General features: G+C 41.8%; 1 protein-coding gene across 1 annotated transcript in view; it reads right to left on the reverse strand.

Annotated features, from left to right (window-relative positions):
- Positions 1-10,957: 10,957 nt before the first annotated feature.
- LOC146442840 (tyrosine 3-monooxygenase-like) overlaps positions 10,958-18,792 on the reverse strand; it is a 30,483-nt gene continuing 22,648 nt past the window's right edge. The window contains exon 11 of the mRNA XM_085049627.1: positions 10,958-17,570. Within this exon, the coding sequence (XP_084905753.1) occupies positions 17,411-17,570 (160 nt within the window). The 3' untranslated portion in view covers positions 10,958-17,410. The remainder of the gene's footprint in view (positions 17,571-18,792) is intronic.

Here is an 18,792-nt window from a genome sequence, read left to right on the forward strand (position 1 = left end):
GTCTGATGAAGAAGTGTGAAAAATATTTGATGCTGTATACACAAAAAAAGGAGTTCATTCACGCACTCTGGTGTCTGATTTTTAAATGATGGGATGTATCCATAAGGCAGAGAAATTTTGCTTTGAAACAGGTAAGATTTTTCAAAGCTGGCATCATCCAGCTGCCGCCAAAATGACAGGTTAAGGTTTCCTTTCTCTTCAATAGGAGCAAAAGAAGACACATGATGAGCATATTTGGGAGCATTCTCTGTCAAGCAATTCGCACTGAGCATGCTGCTGGGCAGATCCTGAAGTGATTTATCAGCTGATGAAATTAGATGTGCATTCACTTTACTCAGCGTAGCTGGATGGATTTATATCTGACCCTTTGTTCTGGGAATTCCTAGTGATTTGTGGATAAAATTATGATGGGCTAAGTATACAGGCAAAATTAATTTTGTGGGAAGGTGTGCTTGTTACTCCAGCTTATACTGTTGGAAATTCAAACAACCTTCAGGGTGTTTAAAATCCTTTTCCCATTTCACACCTGAAGGTTGATCTCTTTTTCTGAAGGCATGCTCATTTTTTTCTAATGGTATTAGTTGTACTGATGTGAGATACTATCTTTCTCTGCAAACACAGATATGGGGATTTCTTCAAGATGTGATTTTCTGTTGCAGTTTTTTCTCAGGTCAGTCTCACACAGAACTACCTCATTTTTCACTCACTGCTGTTAATTTTAGCCCCTTTTCTTCTCTCCTTCCCAGTTCTGCCCCTTCCCATCCATTATGGTTCCCTTTTTGTAATCATCATGCTGAACTCCTTTTAACTTTTTTTTCCTTATTTGGTGGTATGAATGGTCTTGTTCCACAAAAGACAAAATACTCTACAGTATCTTTATTATGCGTTTTGGTGGTTTTTGATTCTCGTGTAATTATAGGCTGAGTGACTTTGATATGGATCTGATCCAATTTCTGAGTATTTTGTTGGTTTGTATAGACTTGGTGTCAAAACCTTTTTCTTTTAAAGTGAAAAGCTTCCCATATTTTTCCCAATTTTTTTTAATAGGTTTTCTTGACAGAAGGTCAGGTTAGGTGCTTTGCCATCTCTGCTGCTTCTGTCATCTCCTAATGTTGAAACTGACTTTTCCAGAGGCTGTTTTTCTTATCTTTCAGCTTTCAGAGTAAGGTTTGTATGTGAGGTAGTTTTGTTTTGTTTTGTTTTGTTTTCTTTCTCTGTCTTCTTTGCTGTCTCTGCTTCTTGTCTTTTGGTTTGTCTTTTGTCTTTCTGGTTTTTTGGCTCAGATGTTTAATAGTAGAGGCATAGCTCTTTTGAGCTGGCTAAGAGAAAATACAAGATGGACAAGCTCTTCCATAATTTAGTTTGATGCAAGATCTTTTATTTTAAGGCTGATTTTGAACCCCACCCTGACTTTGTCAAGCTGAAATTAATCCACCTGAAATTGCACAGGGAAATGTCTATGCCAGACTACAATTTTCCAGGAAAACGTGACTGACACTAGGCAAAATATTTGGGAGATAGAAAGATATTTTACAAAGTGGGGTGACCTCACTTTTTTGGATAATTTCCTGATGTTTATTTTAAAGAAATGTCATGACTCAAAACTATCCTGACCGAGAAACTCCAAACTTGGGTTACTTTATTGTCCCTGGCAAGGATTGGTACTTTGGACTCCGTTTGGAAGGTGGAGGGGAGGGGGAGTGTTTATAATTTAGATATTACTTCCAACAACGTCTCCATACATTAGAAACCCATCAGCTCTCTAAATACCACATTCTGGCTGGTGCATTGTTTGTAAACCACAGCCCCAGGAGCCTCTGTGCTGCTTGCCCAGCGAGCAGCACCACTCACTCCTCGGGAAGCTCATAGCCAAAGGCTACCAGATGCCTGCACAGCTGCTATTCTATCCATCGAGCAGGATGGGAGCAGCACTCAGTTGGAAGCATCTTCTGATCTCCACGGGAGTTTCTGCAGAGTCTGGCAGCTTCTTGGGCATCCTCAGGGTTGTGCTGGACGAGAAGAGCTTTCAGTGCCTCCCAAACGTGAGGTCTCAATGAAACCTCCTCCTCGCCTACTGCTTGGCTGGGAGTCGTTCCCTGCATTAGCTGTGGCTTTTAGGAAGCACTCACACGTTTCTCTTAAGCCCAGAATGCTGAAATATGGACGTTCTCTAAGCTAGAAATAAGTCCAAGGGAAAAAGGGTAGTTGAAAGGGGATGTGGAAGTGCTTGCGGATAAAAGGAGAATCCTGAAATAATGTCCTGCTCAGGTACTGACAAATAAACATATCAAAAGTACAGAATTAGGGCAAACTGGACCTAAATACAGAGAAATTCTCTATTGACAGAAAAAATGACTGTTATGCCTGAATTTTAGTACATTGTACATTTAGTACATTTAATACCTTGTTCTGCCATGGAAGGTCTGCACAGCCTCTAAATATTCTGGTCCACATTTCCTGGAGTCCCAAGCCTGCCTTTTCCCGTTGCTCTGCTCTTAATAAACTGATGTAGGTCAGGCAAGTGCTTTATTAACCAGAATTACTATGGCACAAACTGGGACATGTTGGGAGTGAGTTTGGAGTGAGCTGTGATTCCACTGAAACGTGGAGGTGGCAGACTTGGCCTCCAGCTGCAGATGAGTGCCAGCAGGGCAATTCTGGTCATGGGACCAGGAAATCCAGCAGAGGCTGCAAAACTCTCCCAAGATGGGCAAATTAGCCCTTGCTAAGCTCCTTGCTGGCACAGTGAGTCAGCTACCGGTGTGCAAGCAAGGCAGTTTAGGTTAGATAAGTTTACATTGCAAAACCATTCCATCTGCCACGTAGAGAAATGTTGAAACGTTTTGGAATTCCTCTAATAGCAGTACCTTTACTCATTATAAGTCTGGGAAATGGTACCACCTAGTAAAAGCGTAGTCCAGACTTACTCAGTGTGTAAATAGTCGCGGTAATTAATTCGAACTAGTGCAATCAGAACCATTCCCAAAGAAAGGAGACCACACACCTCCAAGATACCAGCTTGAATGCTGCTCTTTTGCTCTTTTCCCCAGTTGTCAGGGGAAAGCAGAGAAGCTGAAATGCTTCTTTCTGAAGTCCTCTGTAGCGCAGTGCACTGAGGAGGAAAAGCCATCCTGTTGTGAAACGCGTGCATTTTGTTGTTTTGGACCCAAATGGACTCTGTTCCACCCTGGAGCAATGAGAAAAAGATTTATGACATTAGTGAATGGCTGCCTCTTCAGTAGAGACCTTGTGTTCTCCAGTGATTACATTTGGAATAAGTTGTCCAAAATATAAATGGAGCTAATAAATTCAAGTGCATCTTCTGAGAAACACGAACTACCTTTTGCCCTGGGAGGGGGAATTTTTGATGGGTTAGGTTTTTCTAGAACACAATATTTCCTCCAAGAAGAACGCTTCCTTCAAAATCAGTCTCGACTGTGTTTGCTGTCTGTTTCAAGCAACATCAGAAACACTTTGGGGGATAAAGGATCATTTTCTAGAGAATGCTTTGGTAAAACGAGGGGTCTCTAGCCAAATACGACAATAGTCAACATAGTTCCTTGTGTGCTTCACAGTTAAGTAATCTTACTGAAAGTTCAAAGGATTGGATTAAATTCCTCTTGGATTTCCTGTGATAATCTCAGTTGGATCATCTGCTCCTACGTGTCAGAGTTCAACAATGTCCGAGTCTGTTAAGGAAAAATGACATTTATTAGACACAACTTTCTTTTACAAACCTTCCTCATCTGACTGGGACAACACATGCTGTTTAAAGAGCTGTCTTGTAGATAGTGAGAATTTTGTGTAGATAACAAAAAAATGATGTCAGATGGGAAATAATGAACTCCATTAGCCCTTTACCTTAAAAAAAAGGAAAATCATGGTGTTTTGGGGCTTGATTTCTCTCTCTCCATGTGTTAGATTCCATTTAATTTATACTGCAGTTTCAGGGGGTTTTAGCAAAGGTTAAATTCATCCTGCCTTGCATTTACTGCATGACAAGTAGCTTGGTGAACTTTAAGGATCAATGTCCTTGGATAGAGACTAGTATTTCAGGAGATGTGATTTGTGGGTATTGAAGGACAAAACATCAATCAAATAGACAGATACTTCTTTTGGACAGAAGAATTATTTTTTAAATTTGCTCTTTGTACATTTATGGGCAACCCACATCAGCTATTTTTAAGGACACCTACACTTTGGAAAGGATGCTTACATATTTATTGTGTTAAAACCTAAGTGGGCAAGTACCAAATGTTCAGCTAATAGAGATGAACACTACACCCCTGACATTAAATTTACTCCCCTAATTATCTGTGCTGGTCTCTCTGAAGTAATTGGAAACTTTGCTGTTAACTTTAGAGGACCGAGTTTTGCTCTTTTAAATGTTCAAACAACTCTATTTAGGCATTGTGCTGCTGGTGAGTGCTTCAAATCATATGATAAAGTTTGTAATGTGTTGTTCCATGTGGTGAGAATGTATTCATTGTTATTTTGTTTGGTTTAGTATATTTTTGTAGAGTACTTGAGGAGAAATATGTAAATTTGTGTTGTTTACTCTTTAAGTTAAGCGAGTGGAGTGATCTCTTTTGGGCTAGATCTTAGTTTCTCTATTTCTAATGCAGAATTCCTCTTGTAAAGATTTACCTGTGTGACACAGGCAAGGTTGCTAATTCTGCCTGTTAACAAATGTGGATTTTGCTTTATTTAGGTTAAATGACTGATAATGATCTCTGTCATGACACAAATACAAGTATGGAAGGAACTTTGTGCTGCCTTCCCTGAAAGAATGTCTTTGCTGATTTTTATAGGATTCATCCAAAACCCAATGAGAGAACTCTTCAGTGCCATTAGAGAGGCAGAAACATTTCCAAGAAAAAGGAAAATTTGAAAATCTGCATTTTCAGCAGTGACTATTACTAGTTATTCCTCAGTTTCAATGTTCACAAACAGAGAAATTAAAAGGAAAATTTGGAAGAAAATGCAAAAGAAAAGGGGCCCCAGTGTTCTGCTTTTCCAAGTCCTCTTTTGAAGTGCCTCCACCCAGACAACTGAAGCACTAGTCACTTTAGAGCTCTCAATCTCATTCTTCTCTTTTCCTCCTCTTTTTCTCTTTTCCTCTTCTCTTTTCTATTAAGGTCAAATCCTGCTTCTCCTGATGCCAATAATAAAACTCCCATTGATTTCAACATCAGCAGGAAATATGCAGTTTGTTATTTACCACAACCACCACAATGAATCTCTGGGAAGAATTCATTTATATTCATTCCAACGATGCCATGAAAAATGGTCTCTTGCTATTTTATCACATCCAAACTGTTGCTCTAACTCTAACATCCTAGCTGTTGCTAACAAGTCAGTGATGATTTGTAAACCAACAATTTATGGTAACCACATTCCATCCCCATTATGATGTGTGGTTTGGAAATGGAAAAGTAATCAAGACCTCCTGTTAAGAGACTTTATTTCAGTGGAGGGTTTCTGCAAATAAAAGCATTTTGAAAGGATCATTGCTATATGATTCTAACTCCAAATCGTTCATTTGATCTGGGCCCCATCTCTGCTCCAAATTCCTGCCAGGCTCTGTCTGTCAGGAGTGTGAGATCCCCAACAGTGGCATGAGCACACTGGCAAAACTGTTTTTATCAGCACAAGCATTTTCACTCAACTGGACAGTTTCACCAGACTGGAACAGCAGCTCCATTTCTTGGAGACAGCTCTGTCCATTCCTTGGAATGCTTTCTAATACTTTATCAGCACACCATAAGGGTACTCTGACATAAATAAAGGCCTCCTGCTACGGTTACAGTAAGAGATGAAGGATTGTAGTCAGAGCCATGGTATGTAGAAATGCCCTGAGGAGCCAAGAGCATTTTTGTGCAACACTTTGTCTTGGTTGTAAGGACTGTGGGCAGTCACTGTGACACTGAGGAGGACTTCGCAGCACTTTGATGGGAGACCACCTAGAATTGCTGGTGAATCAACTCAAACAAGGGGATTTTTTTCCCAGTGCTAGGTTCTGGTACCAGCCAGGTTGGAAAGCTTCTTTTGATCTCTTTGGCACTGACACACCACGTCCTTTCAGCTCTGTGTAGGAAGCCTAGCAGCCTGGATTTGAGGCTGGAGACACTTTGTTTGGTGACCTGCTGAAAGAGAGAGCAATTTAGGCAGTCTGGAGAGTGCCCTGCTTAATCAGCCCTAACCAGTATGTGATATGATGATGGAGACCACATTAATGAGGAGATAAAGCTCTCTTCCTACCTCTTCCTCTCCAGCAAAAATCTTTACTCAATTAAATTACATATCCCAGAACTGAGCCAATTCACTGGGGTAGGATGTAATCTCAAAGGGTTTATATGAATGCTCTGATTTTCTATGAAACAAAAGACTGACTACTAAAAATCACTCTTAAAATTTACTTTTATTTTGTGACCTAATTCTGTGAAGAGGTTTGAACATGTATGAATCCTCATGAGGTGTTCATTAGCTTGGCTATATTTTAATAATGGTATGAAAATTAATAGATATTTTGTTATTAAGTAACTTTCTATGTAGTTGTCTCTGTAACATTAAGGTGAATTACATGTTTTAAAGGAAATTTTACCTCATTTAGTACAGCAGAATGAAAAGCAAGACACAAATCCTGGAAGAAGACTTTGTTCACCATCAGAACTAAGCACAAGTCCATGATAAAATGGGTTCATGGGCTTATCTCTGGTTTATTGTGTCCCTTCCTACCCCTGACCCTCTGCTGTGAGCACAACACCTTCTTGTTTGTGATGGCACAGCAGTTCATCAGTCTGTGCTCTGAGCTACACTGCTGGGATTTGGTTGAGGAAAAGCAGTTTGTATAACTGAGGGAATAATAATGGCCAAGCAGTTTCCTGATCCATCACAGCTATGCTGCCAGGTGAGGTGGGTAGCAATGAGTGGTGGAAAGTCAGAGAAGATTTTCGATGGGACTGTCTGAAACCAGTAGTACTAGTAGTGCCAAGGGCAAAACTGACACTTAAACTGTATTTTTAGTTCTAAAACTCTAGTTTTGGAAAAGAGCTCAAATACTTCACCTAAGAGATGCCCAACCAATTGTACTACAAGCTGCTAGACATGGATTCTGGTGGACCTTTAAAGGAAAATGTCACACTCTGCAGCCACTCGAGGCTGGTGACAGGGAAGGGACCACTGCAGCCTAGACTGGTTCACCCCCTGGAGCAGCATTTGATAATATCTGGCCTCCCCAGTTCTGGAAACAAGTCAAAATCTCAAAGCTGAGTTACATGATTTTATCCTTATCACTCATTCTTTCCACACAGCCCTTTGGGGCATGGAATAAATATCTCTCCTTTATTCCCAAATATTTCTTCTCACGGATCTATCAGGCTTTTGGCCTCATATACCAGGCTGTTCTTTAATCAGTGAAAAGGACACAAACTGCCCAGGTTTTTCCAGCAACAGTCAGGTAGGATGCAGGAGCTCAGCCAAGCCCATCGATGTGTTTACATTAATCTGATGCTGCGCTACCACCTTGTGGGGAAAAGGTAAATAGCGCTGAGCTGCTCGACACCAGCGACAGGTCCTGGGGACAAAAACACAGCCCTGGCTCGGGAGGGGACAGCGGGCTGACTGATGAGGACAGCACTTGGATCCTCCAGGCTGAGACAGTTTGGGATTTGGGCAGCAGAGAAGAGCAGAGCAGATTGTGAGAATCTCTGGAGCTCTGGGGTGTGATAGCAGGTGAAGGTACCCTGCAGAGGGATGTGCAGTCTGGTGTTCCTCTGGGATATAAAGAGAAGCAAGTGGGATGGAATCATGTTCCCATTGCAGTGGAGTAGCAATGCCTTTATGTAAGTAACTCTCCTGATCTGCCTGCTCCCAACCACAATCCTCAGAGCTTAACTTAAATTCCTTGGTTGGCTCCCACCTGCTAACCCAACTGAAAAGTGCCTTGGATTACATTGCCTTGGAGCACCAACACCTCCAGGGGCTTCTCTCCACATCCCAGGATTGCTGCAGCTCTCTTGAATTTCAGTGCTGTGCTTCGGGGAAGAATAGAAATCAGAAAGCTACCTAAAAGTCAAGTTGTTGAATGTGTTATTAACGAGAATATTATTGGTAGCCTCTTCATCCCATCAGGATTTAGTACCCCATGGCACTCAAGAGATTCCAAGAGAAGATACAGTCAAAATATTCTCTTCCTTTTCCCTAAAACTGAAGGAATCCCCCTGCACATCAGAGACACTTCACAGCCAGATATAGTGTCTGGTGTGCCTCCTCACACACAGCTGCAGAGGGACTTGAAAAACAAGTGTTTTTCTGACATCTCTGTTGCATGCCAAAGGAAGGACTCGACCTGGCACTTAGTGCTGTGATTATTTGATGTGCTGACAGTTGGTCAAAGTTTGGATCTCAGAGGTTTTTACCAACCTTGATGATTCCGTCACTCTGGGATTGGCTGAAGGTAAAAGATTTTGGGGAACTGAACCTCCTGTTAGCCAACAGGCCAGATTAAGTCCAGATTTATACTCATGCCAAATTCTGGGGTGGGATGTGATGCAAAATCTTACTGAGGGTTTCCACATCCAGAGAACCTGTCCAGTAAGCCCAATAATTTGATATTACAGAACAATTCTGCAATAACTTTCTCAGTTGCTCTTCATTTAGGGTAGTCCTCTTCCCATGTTAAATTAGGTGTCTGCTGGATTAAACTCATGAATTTGGTCTCTAACACCACTGCAGGTTGCCTTAGTGGAAGGCAGTAGAATTCCTTCTCCTTTCCTTCTGTCTCACCTCCCCCATCCTCCACATTTTCTTGAGGAAGTTTGAGCATTTATTCCAGGATTGCCTCTTCCAAGCTCAAGAAGATCCATCCTGATGGACAGGAAGCCAAGGGAAGATGGCAGGAGGCCCTGCATGGATGAAACAGGAGCTCCAGACAAACCTCAAACACAAAAAAAGAAACCTGCAAGAGGTGGAATTAGTTTCAGATCTCCCATAAGGAACACAGACACATTATATCATGCAAGGATGAGGTTAGGAAAAGGAAAGCCCAGCTGGAGTTGAATCTGTTGAGGGATGTAAAGGAAAAAAGGAAGGACTTCTGCAAGTGTAGCTGAGTGCTAAGTGGAACCATGGAAAAGACTGAGGAATGCACTGACTTCTTGGCTGGAGATATGGGACAAGCAGAACCTTGGTGAAATGCAAAATACTGCACCTGATGGTGATTAGCCCCAGGTTAATTAGCAATTAACTGTTTTCAGCCTGGGAAAGAGAAGGCTCAGTGGGATCTGAACAATGTGTATAAATACCTGATGGAGACAGTAAAGAAGGTAGAGACTCCTCTCATCAGTATTGTGTGAAAAGAGTACAGACAGTGGGCACAAAATCAAAGACATGAAATTCCATTCAAATTTTAAAAGTTTACATCTTTAATTATTGTGAATGGTCAAATGCTAAAACAGGCTTCCCTGAGAGTTTGTGAAGTCTCTATCCTTGGAGATAATCAACACCTGACTGACACAATAATGAGCACCATTCACATTTCCCCTCTCAGGGTCTAGCTGACACTCTCTGTGTGGGGTGTTGGAGCAGAAAATCTCCAGAGGCCCTTCCAAACTCTGGGATTCTGTACAGTAACCTATCTGTTATTCCAGACACAGTTCTGATAGGACCAATGCTCCTTTTTGGCAGAGAGAGGAAAAACATTTCTATCTTTCGATTCTGCTTTCAGGATAACATTCAGCCCACAGTTATGGTGGGACAGGAGTGAGTCCTCACACCCTCTTCAGTGTTTTCCCCTGCCCTACTTCTCCTGCTGCCCAAGGAAAATTACTGAAGCATCCCAGGTCACCTCTGGCCTCAGCTTCTGTCTCACAAGGACATGGAAAAGAGCAAAGTATATATTATTTTTTGTGTGGTGTAAGCACAGGATATGCCTGAGGCACGAAGAGCAGTAAGTGCACTACAGGTGTTCTTCCACTCCAGCTCTGTCTAAAGTTATTCCTTCAATTCAGGAATAGATCACTCACCCCTTACTCTGCCTCAAGCACAACAAAATTGCTGCCCAGAACTACCATGAATCCAGGATTCTTTTCCATATTTCACACCTGCTCTCCTTTTGCTTTTCTCATCCACTGACCAACGGTGTGAAATTGCAGAGCTTCTGTGGAGCAACAGGTTGAGTACTACAGATCTTAATCTTGAAGCTGTGCTAGTTTCATCTACCAGGATCTTGCTAGTGAGAGATTTTCATGTCATGCTCAAAATAGCTCCTTTGCTGAGGGTGGAAGTCTGTTAATGTGACAAATGCTGAACCTGTTTCTCTGGAGAGAAATTGCTAGCAGAAGACTGTGATGGTGTTGTGGGAGGAATTCAGAGTAAAACAGAACTTGGTGGTTTTTGTTGGTGCCCTCAGCCACAGGAGTACATAATTCCTCACTTACATGAGTCCTCATACAAAAAAAAAATATTATCTCTTGCTCCATGTTTCCTAAATAACACAATTTCTCTTGCTCTGTGTTGCACACAAATATAAACAGGATTTCACAATGTCAAAACTGTTATATTGGAAAGCAAAAGACCTGAACTTCCCTTCCTGAATTCTCAGGCAGCATAGTACACCATATAGCACAGCCTGAGGCAGCTGTCCTGAAATTCTGTTGTAATGCCATTTTTTATCAGCTTTAGATACAGAACTAAGCTGTCAGTGGGAATAACATGGAGCCCCACAGCCCTCTGTAATAATTTTAGCATCTTCAACCTGTTAGGCAACATTCTAAGGTTTAGGTAAACTTCTTGAGCATGAGGAAGAATTTTCAGAAATTAATCAGGAGAGTCTTTGTACAGCCCATCTTTTCCATATTAGCAGTAAAGAGCTTTCTGTATAATGACATCTTCACTTCTTTGTTTCATGTTTCTGGTCTGGTTCTTGGACAAACAGAGATGCCAAGGCAATGGCAAGTCAATTTTCTCCATGCAAATTTTATTTTTCAACCTATCTTTAGCTCAATTTAACCAAGTAATAGAGCAATACAGAAACTAATGATGTATCACGAAGTACAGAGAAATTATGCTTGGATGGTTTGCCCACATCCCAGACTGGCAACATCATTATAAATCCAGCACCACATGGGTGATTGGGTGCAATTACTCCCAAACTCTGTATGCACATGATAACAATATTGGATGATGCATTTGCAGCAGAAAACCCACTCTGGTAACCTTTCATTCATTTCCTGCCCAAGGATAAAGATTGTAATTGGAGGAAAGTTCCTAAGCAACAGTGGCTAACAAATTCCACTTACAACACTCCTTCCTCCTCAGCCTCCCTGCATCCACACAATGTTTCACAAAGGATCTAAACCTCAGGTTCAGTTGCAAAGCCTGCCTTTGTGGGACACTAGAGACACAGGAATCGAGTTAAATAGTTTTGTTTACTCAGATTTAAACTAAGAAATACGAACTAATGCAAGAGCCAGAACCAAACTGAAATGTCTGAAGTACAAGAATTAAACACCGTGCAAAATTCATATCATCATCCAACACACATTCCATTTCTAACCCATCAGTTTTGGGATTCATTCAGGAAATACTAAAAACCAGGCCTTTTTTTCTTTTTTTCTTCTTTTTATCTTTTTCCTTTATTTTTTAATTTTTTTTTATTTTACAGGTTCTATCAAGGCTTTTCTATCGAGACTGTTCCTCACAGTCTTGTACAAAACAAAATGATAATCATCTGTGTCATCTTGTGAGATGTAATTGAAAGACAGCATTTGTTAATTAACCGACTAATAGATATTTTCCTTCTACGAGTTCATTTTAATTGTCTATTTATATCAGAGTATCTCGAGCATGCCAGTCTACCACTTCAAGGAATATTTCATAATACTGACAGTTGGGGTTTTTTTCTCTGTCAGTAAATATAAGAGCAAAATACTAAATGCTGCACAGTGATATGACTGTAAATGAATCCTTTATTTTTGCTTCCACATTTTAGCTATTAGCCTGCTCAACACAAATTTAGCTGTTGGTTCTGAGTGTGTGAGTGAGCTCAGTCAAACTGGCTTCACCAAAGTCAGCAGCACATCCTGTTTTATTGCACACCATGCCCAAAGCCCACAGCTCCAGCAACAGCTGAAACACAGCACATCATTGTAAATGGAATCCAAAACTGTTGTAAGGCAGGATCCTTCCAGCTACTGCACCTGACAAGTGTTGTGTTTTATATTTGGATGTTTCTGTTTAAATCTATCACTGCTAATGCTGTGAAAGACCTACCTTGAAGATTAGCACCACTGGTTGTGGATGGGAGGAGAGATTTGGTTTGGATACATCAGAGGGTAGCTGTCACCTCCTTTATCCAAGTGTAACCCCTTTGCCGGGTCTTAATTGCCTTCATCAAGGGCCAGGTTTAAGTCTAAGAGTGTCCATGAGTTACTCAATTTCTGCCCAAAACTCTGGGAAAATAATTTTGAACTTTCTCGTGTTCAATGATCTGATTTGCCCCATTTGCAAGGACAAATCAAAGGGATCGATAAACAACATTTTAAACTAATGGAAATAAGAAAATTCTTGACAAAATAATTACACAGGGTAAAGAAAGCACCTAGTACACGGTTATAGCAATAATAATTTTACAGTTTCCTACTGAGGGGACAGTGCTTTTCCTTCCTAAGGCAGCCTTCACTCAGAATTTGGTACTCCTGTGTCTTGCAAGGCAGCAAGGTCTGGTCAGCTTCAGCTTTCATTTAATTGTGGAATCGTAGAATTATTGGAAGAGCTTTCTGAAGAGCTCTTTTTTTACTCTCTAACTTTGGTATCCCATGTATAAAACAAATCCCTCAGATAAGGCTAACACTCCTCAGGCATGGTCAAAAAGTCTTAAGTGACCTTGACTCCTCCATGCTTTCACAGGTACAAAATCTCCTCCTTTATGCTAAAAAGCTCCTGTTCAGACAGAAATGTTTCTCAAATATAATGAAATACCACATGCACAGCAAGCATGCTCCAGGTATATCTACTGGTCCTTTCCATCCCTCATCCCTTTGCTTTGCCACTTGTCAGCCTTTCTGCTCCTTTTCCAGTCTGTCTATCTCTCCCCTGGGGAATCTGTGTGCTGGCAGAGGGTGCCAGAGATTTGCTTTCACTCTGGTCCTCAGCCACCAGCTTTACCCAAACTAATGTATATTTAACAGGACACAGCCAATAACCCTTCCTGCCAACCTCTGATCATGTGCCAGCTGAAGAATGCCGCGAAGCTACATCTGACTGAATCTCAAAGCCCACGAATAAACTCTTGATTAGAGGTGGGTGAGATTAGCAGGGATGGATGGATGTATATTCCCCTGTGTTTCTGTGCCAACTGGAATTTCTCCATCCCGGAGGATATGTAGGGAAGCAGGATCCAGAGAACCTTCTGGTTGTGCAGGAGGTGCAGTGAGGCAGAGCTGCTGGAGGGTTTTTCCTGGTGGCTTCATTTCCTGACTCGAGAAGTCGTGTGACACTTCTGTGTGGTTAATTGTGGTCATGGTTTGCTGGGGGAATTGTGGCATTGCAGGGGTGGCTGTGAGGTGATCTTCATGTGTGTAGTTCTACATGGGAGAATCTAATGGTTTAGTTTTCTTTGGGAATACACTATCTCTCCCATGGAAGTTTGATTTGTTTTCTTCTTTCTTCATGTTTCAGCAGAGACAAAGAAGCCTGAGAGCAATGAAGTTTCCTTTCTTGGAAGGTCTTTTTCATTTTTCTTTTTTCTTTTTTTTTTCCTCTACTCACCCTTTCTCCACCCCCTTCCCCTTCCCCCCAGCATTTCTTGAAGTGGTTAAGAACGTTTTACATTCACCAGGTAGTGTAAAGATCAAAATGCTAAGGGAACCAGGGGGAAGGGATTGAGAAGGTCTTTCTGAGGATGACAGCTCTGCCTTGTAATACAATACTATTTCTCATGGGAGTGGGTGGGAGGCCAGCCTAAATTTCCTCTTCCTGTCCTGCCAAATTCCCCAAATTGCATAACTGTGTATTCTGCACACACAGTGGTACCCTTGGCATCCCTAGCAAATCTGCAGGGAAGCAGTGAAGCAGCTGGAGGCTTGAAGGTGGACCAAAATTGGTAGAGGACAGACTTGGTTAGCCAAAAAAACAAAACAAACCCAAAGCCACAAACTGAATTTACTAACTCTCCCATGTATAACAGAACAGCACAATACAGATTTAATAACATACACTATTTTGTTCTAAATGCACTCCATCTAGGAAAAATAAGTTTATCGGGATAAGCAAAGGGCCCATGGGGAGTTCATCAGTTCAGTTTCAAGTCACAAGATGTGTTTTACTTGGCTTTGGAACCTTCTTGTGCAAGATTAATACGAAACTGCTGAAATGCAAACTGACAAAAAGACATATTTTTACTGGTTGGTGCTTTTTTTTCCTCTGTGCCATTATTTTCATCGGGAGGCCCCATGGCTGCCTTTCCCATCCCTGCTGCCTTAGACTGACTGCAGCATGAGATACTTGTTGGCTTCTGGGAGGAAATGAAAGAATGACTCTTGGAAGAGCAGAATGACCAGTGAAGCTCATAAGGATGTAACCCTGAAGGCTTTTGTTTTGTCACTACCCTGAATCAAAAGAAAAGAATTCAGACCTTCTGTGAGGGGAGAGAGAAGTTAAACATGGCCAGCCTGGGGGAGGTTCTGCCTGAGTGGGGAGGGAAAGATTTACCTCCTTTGGAAAAATATTTACTCCTCTTAAAAGTTTCAGGTAGCCAAATCCATCCCTTTTGCAGCTTCACTAACTTTCACTGGAGCCTACCTTAGCAGTGCATGCCAGGTGATTATCACCAAGACAATAAAAAAGCAAGTCCACCCAAAATGTGATGATAATCTTGCTTTCCTGCCTGTGCACAGCACCTCAGACAGGCTCAGGGATTGCTGGAGAGGCTGGGTACTACTCAGCATGTGTAAGGGTGGGAGAATCTGGCTCCAAAATGGTTTCTTTTTCTCTCCTTGCTACAGGAACTGGAAAAGACAAGGGTGTGTGGGCGGGCCTGGAGTCCCTCCAAAGAAAGTGTGAGGCCTTGGGCAAAACAAATCCATCAGGTCTCTCATTTCTTCCAAATATAGGTCTGTTCTGAGTAATAGCCAAGCTCAAGTCGAAATTCCACACTCGACCGTTTCAGAGGGAATACATGAAAAAGACCCTATGGCCCAGAGAGTCTGTCTATAGCAAATATTTTGATAGCTCTTCCGCTCTGGCATTATCTTCCCCTCGAAAAGAAAGGGAAGGAAAACACACAGAATCAGAGCACATGATTCAATTTGCACTGTAAAAGGACTGATTGATGAAAATAATACTTCTCAAAACAATCTGTTGTGAGCTATCAGATCGTTTTGCCTATGCACCAATTGGCAGGAGTCAGGCAGATAAATTATTGCAATATGTAAGGAAACAAATTGCTCTGAGGAGGAATGGTATTTGTGTGTGTGTGTGTTTATGAGCAGGATAAGTAGAATTAAACTCATAAAAGCATGCTGAGAGATCATCTTCCATCACAACAGAAATATACTGGAAGCATAGGAACACACTTCAGCTCTGTCCCTGGCTGAATATCTAGCAAAAAAGGGTTTATGATATGCAAGTGTTTTCCTGGAGTAGAATTTTAAAAAATTAAAATGAAAAAGGAGCTTGGGATGTTCCTGCTGTTGAGAACACGGGGGTCTCATAGCCGTTTTTGCCAAGATACTTCCAAATTTTTCAGGCATCACCACATTTTAATAAAATGGAGCAGTTGCAGCAGCTCCCCAGGTCTTCAATATTACTGCCCATGGGAAAATTCCCTGAAGTGCTGCAGACATGAAGGTTTCAGAGACAGCATTCTGTTAGCTTTCAATAAGACAGTTTTGTTAGAGCCTGGCAACTGGAAAAATGACAGTGAGCTAAGCTCTGTATGAAATAGCAGCATGTGGATTGCTCTGGGGTGACTGTGCACTGTTCCTGCCCCACAGTGAGCAGCTTTTCCTTTCCCCATAACTCCTTTTCCATCGAGAGCCAACCCACCTCACATTTTCCTCAGAGCTCACACCCTGCACTGGTGGGTAGCAGTGGACAGCCACATGCCAAATGCACTTTTGAATAAAAAAATGGAGTTTCTAATCTGCACAGGATAAATCTACCTTTACATTTGTAGGTAACTGTCGCCCAGCTTGAGCCATGAGATCCACATTTTCCATGCTTATGCCATTGACCCCATCTGTTTGCACTGCTGCTGAGAGGAGAGGGAAACCTTCTGGTCCTGAGCATCTTCTTCTCCTGAACCACTCTCTATTTGTGCATTGTAGAGTGAGGGAGAGGACATGAACTGCATGAAAATCTGGAACAGGCTAATATAAGACTGATTCTTGGAAATGTGAGTTGTGGAGTGTAAATAAATTTCAGGCACATCTCAGAGAGGGGCTGGAGAGGGAGATGAGATGAGTTGGAGAAAGCAGCAGATATTTTTTCCATAGCAAGGCTATAGATCTGCTAGGGGTTGATCTTAGGTTGTCCACTAGATCTTCCATAGATTAGGCCTTTGATTATTGCTACAATCAACAGGAAGCAAAGGTTTCTAAAGGTATACAGGAGAACCTGAAGTCCATGAAAAAAGCAATTGAAGCCTGTTTGCTAATGGCCTCTTTGCAAATGTTTCCTTACACAAAAGTTTCCTACCCAGAATTCAAATTTCCCATTCAAATTAAGCATCCTTGCATGTGACAGAGCAAGAGTATCTTCTGCCTTTTATTTCCTGCCTTTTCTTTTAATCAAGGCACAAATACCCTGTGATCTTAAATGTGACAAGAAATCATTTTGTCATATTTGAAGGCCACTGAATGAGACAAGTACTTAAAAATAAATAGTGAGCAGAAGTGCTCCTCTTACAAACTCTTGTATTTGCCCATTGCAAGAGGACCATTCACAGTTTGTGAGCAATAGCTGATGTTCATTTTCAGCAGCAATGGGTTAGCTGCAAGGACTGCTAGCCAGCCTAAGAGGTTGTGATCATGTCACTAAGGCAGCAAGGAAAACCCTGTGTGGACGAATTACTATGCTATTTTGTGACAGATAGCTTGAAAAGGTGGCAGGGGAAGGAAAAAAACCTGTTAAAGTCCAATAACAGATCAACAGACTGCAAACAGATGTAGCTTAAATCACCTACCAACAACCGGAGTGAGTTGGTCTTGTTTGTCATTGAAACACACTAAACAGGAGCTCATGATTGTCTCTAAGTGAGCAGCCTAAATTACAGTGAAAAGATCATTTGAGCTGACCTGGGTTGTGCATTAAATATTTTTGCCTGCAAGTAGATCTTCATCACTAAGCCTTCAAATGCCAGCACCACCTACAAGTGTCTCAGGGACAGGTGAGATGTATTGCTGTGGTTTCAAGAGAGGTTTTCAAGGGCCAAGCTGAGGTTTCTCAGTTCCTGTTTTATCTCATGGAGTGCCCTCTTGGCTTTCTGTGCTGTGTCCAAAATCTCTACGCTGCAGGTGAAGGGGTCATAGTGCAGAACAAAAGGCTTCTGGATCTTCCTTGCGTAGCTCCTGTGGGGGAAGAGGACAAAGCTTCTGGTTCAAAAGGCATTTCCTTGGTGAAAACCTGCAGGAGCTGATTTCTCAGTATATAATGGATTTACTGGGGAGCAGAGGCTGCTGTTGTTGCCTTTTTGGTTGATCTTAGAACTATGAGGCAGACTTGGTTAAAGGGATAAAAGGGTTTTACCTGGGAATTCAATAGGATCCTAAGTGCACAGCTGTTCAAGGTGGAACATGCTGAGGTGCACACATGTATAATGTGGATACAATTTTTATAGACCTTGCAAATTAGCATATTTGTTTAGGATCCCCCAATGAGAAGCTTAACAACTGAAGTAATGCCTCCCTGTCTTAAAGAATCTTCCCTCAAACGAGGTTAGAGCCCAGTTTACAATATATATTCCAGAGAAAAGGTTTCAACCAAGGTTGAAACCTCCAGTTTTTGATAGCACAGAGCTCTCTGGTCTCCTACTGTGGATGTTTGCTCTTTCTGCCTTGCAGAACCCCAAAACTAAGCTAGAATATCAGACTACAAAAATTACAAGCATGTAGGCTCAGGGTACAGAGGATATATTAAAGGTATAAAAAATATATATAAAAGGGTATAGAAAAAGGAAAAGGCAAAAATCCTCAGGCATCACTGTGACACCTCCTCAGAGCTTCTCCTGAGCTTTGCCTGGTGCATTCTGCCCACGGCTGAAGCACTGGCAGTCTGATCTCTGCAGAGGCTGGTTTCAGCAGGGCTGCCTCAGGCCCGTCTGTGCTCTCCCAGCTCTGCACTCACACCATCCCCAGTTATTACAACCACAAGCTGAGGAATGCAGGAGCACAGCATGTCTGCCGCCTTCGCTTCCAAGAAATAACCTGGAGCAGCTCTCTCTGTGTAAAATCCTAAAAACCTGTTGATACCAGGCATCCTGGGCTATTTTTCTGTCTCTATTAAAAGAAAAAAAACATGACTGCTTGCCATTTTTGACAATATTTCCATTAAGTCCTCGCTGGTAGGAACCCCCTGTACTGATGTTGCCTTATGTTTTCCGTGCTGACAGATTCCTGTGCCTTCAGTTATTTTGAGCAGCCTTGGCTGTGTGACTGTCTTGAAAAAAAATGTATGAAAAAGCTTCATGTCTCCATGAGAGTGGTGTATTCCTTGTCCTCGTTCGTTCTTTGCAGGTTTGCCCGAGTCAAACGCTCTGCAAGTCCTCTCTCTCCTGCCAGGGAGTTCTCACCC

The sequence above is a fragment of the Lichenostomus cassidix genome, chromosome 1Ab (assembly GCF_008360975.1).
Source record: "Lichenostomus cassidix isolate B80296 chromosome 1Ab, HeHo_3.0, whole genome shotgun sequence".
In the NCBI taxonomy this organism is placed as follows: Eukaryota; Metazoa; Chordata; class Aves; order Passeriformes; family Meliphagidae; genus Lichenostomus; species Lichenostomus cassidix.